Source organism: Penaeus japonicus, unplaced genomic scaffold (genome assembly GCF_977035675.1).
Source record: "Penaeus japonicus unplaced genomic scaffold, GWHDUDI00000001_assembly GWHDUDI00000004, whole genome shotgun sequence".
In the NCBI taxonomy this organism is placed as follows: Eukaryota; Metazoa; Arthropoda; class Malacostraca; order Decapoda; family Penaeidae; genus Penaeus; species Penaeus japonicus.
In genome coordinates this window covers 39,205,067-39,207,566 of record NW_028234406.1, presented here as the reverse complement: position 1 = coordinate 39,207,566, position 2,500 = coordinate 39,205,067, and the positions used below count along the sequence as shown (strand labels likewise).

The window sequence follows — 2,500 nt, the reverse complement described above, 5'->3', positions numbered from 1 at the left end:
CGTTATCATTATAATGGTCATTGTCATTGACATTGTCGTTATCATTATCATCATCATTATCATTATTATCATCATCATTATCATCATCATCATCATACCATCCCCATCACCATCGCACCCCTTACCAGATCCATCACCGTAAGCTTAATGATCTCCTGTCCAAACATCGTCTCCCAGCACAGCTTCCTCAGCCGATGTCTCGCTGGGGTTGGCAGGAGACCGGCCCACTTCTCGGGGTTGTTCTTCATGGGTTGGTCTAAGAAAGGGGTCGTTACGGCAGTCGGGGTTGTGGTCGTGGCTACGAGGGTTGTGGATTCTGTCGTGGGTGTGGCGGGCGTCGGGGTGGGGCTGGTGGGGGCTTCGGTGGAGGGGAGGGTGGGGGAAGGGACTGGGGTAGTGGGGGTGGTGGTGGGGGTGGGGGTTGTAGAGGTGGTTGGAAGAGGGGTTGAGGAAGGGGGCTCCGTGGAGGGTTCCTGTGGTTCTGTAAGTGGGGAGAGTCTTTGAGTAAGTTTTGTGATTAGAAATATTGAAATATTTTAGACTTACGATTGGAATATGAATGTGAATAGTATTTTAGATTATCATTATCAATAATTTTAGAGGAAATTTCCAGCATATATTTTCCTGTGCTCGAATATTCAGTTTCGGTAGTTGTAACATTTCCGACTTTTTTATTTACTTAATCAAAGTTCTACATAATCAAAGTTCCAAACCCTAACTCTACCTTAAATATCCTGTTATGATGATATGAAATATTTTTACTCCCGATTATCTATTGTTTACTAGAGTATACTGACACACTCGTAAGGTAATACTAGGACGAATTTCAAAACGTTAAAAAAACATATTCCATACCGTCACAAACAGTGATATAACACTCGTCGTCCATTATTGTAGCAGATTCAGTTGTGGAATCTATCACTCCCATCCATTCTGTGCTTGTATCAGTCAAATAAAGCCCCTCGTCCGTTTCTGTAACGGTGCTCTCTGTGGCTTCCTCTGTGGCTTCCTCTGTGGCTTTTTCTCCGTCAGTCGTAGCCGTGGTAAAAGGAGCGAGGAGTTTATCCCAGAAGGTAGTCGTGGTGTTCCTGAAGGCAGAAGCTGCTGTCGTTACGGCGACGTTTCTTCCGTCGTCGAAGGTAGAGTTTCCTTCGTTTAGATCCGTTTCGTTGAGGAAGGATGAGTAATTGGACCTGTTGTATTCATCTGATGGATTCGACGCCGGGTCGCCATAATCGTCGTAGGGGATAGCGTCTCTCTCGAATGTCGACAAGTAGCTGACGTCGACCGGGTTTAAGCCTCCGTAGTCGCCCATGCCCGCACTGCGTCTCATTCGCGCGTCAATATTGCTGGGAATTCCTGCGTCACTCTCAGATATCGCCCTTCTCCTAATGACTCTGTCGGCGCCTAATTCCCCGTCGTCAATCATATTGTTCTCCGCTGAACTCTCGTCGAGGTTTGTCACGCCATCGAGTAGTATGGGGCTGAGGCCGGGAAGCGAAGGCAGCTTTCGCAGAAATTCTCTAAAGGCAACTTCTTTCGCGTCCTCCGTCACTCCTGAATATTCCGGCTTCTCGGGAGGCTCGGTTGGAGGTTCTTTCATGTCGTCAGAGACTTCCGTTGTCTCGGCGGTACTTGTTGCGTCGAGCAAATTCATTACCGTTGGCTCTTCGTAGCTTTCTACCGTCGCGTTAGTGTTCCATGGATCGATCCCTTCCCCTAGGTCGTTTTCCATGCGTCCTTCTGGTACATCCGCTGTGTTGTTGAAATAATCCAGGTAAACATGAACCTCATCTTCTACATAATATTCATCAAATGGGAATCCCTCATCATCTACCATATACACGGTGCCATTCCGCGGACCTGTGAAGGAGCCGTTTGAGGCTACCAGAGAGTCGCCGATGGGTAAGGTGGTCGTCATGTTCTCGGCGCCATAGTCAATCCACGTCACATTCTCCGCCAGAAGATGGCTTTCGATCGTGCTAGTGACATTCACTTCAAATGGGAGGTGAGTCGTGGGGGGATGAGTAGATGCCGTGGTTGAACAGGGTACTCTCACCGGTCGACATCGGGGAACTGTGGTATCTGGTACCGGTGACCTGCAACGAAAATCAGACCTTTGATAAAGCAATTTCCCAAAGACCAGTTCCACGTCGGTATTGAAATCGACACACAAGTCCATGAAAATAGATTATTTCCCAGAAAAGGAAAATATAGTACGAACAACCGAGGGAACTCACTCAGTGAACGTAATGGCTGCCATGAAGGTGGAGCTCAGGGTAGTGACAAGCACAAGTGGGTCGACGTCGGAGGCTGTCAGGTTCAAGGAGCCTGTGTCATAGGCGAGGGTCGTGTCGTACAGTGACGAATTGAGGGAATCGAACACGGAGACATTAGAGGTGCCGAGCATCGTGGAGATCCCATAAGGGTCACTGATGTTGAGGACTGAGATGGAGGACGCTGTTCCCGCGAGAGAGTCCATGGCGGGTGTCGTCGCGTC

The 2,500-nt window shown here is 48.6% G+C and overlaps 1 protein-coding gene across 1 annotated transcript in view; it reads right to left on the bottom strand.

Annotated features, from left to right (window-relative positions):
• LOC122252415 (transmembrane channel-like protein) overlaps nt 1-2,500 on the bottom strand; it is a 21,308-nt gene that overhangs the window by 5,543 nt on the left and 13,265 nt on the right. Inside the window, exons 13-15 of the mRNA XM_043014949.2 lie at nt 2,241-2,500; nt 856-2,099; nt 126-481 (exon numbers count right to left, since the gene is read on the bottom strand). The exon at nt 2,241-2,500 is cut by the window's right edge and continues 48 nt beyond it. Coding sequence (XP_042870883.2) covers nt 126-481; nt 856-2,099; nt 2,241-2,500 — 1,860 coding nt within the window. The remainder of the gene's footprint in view (nt 1-125; nt 482-855; nt 2,100-2,240) is intronic.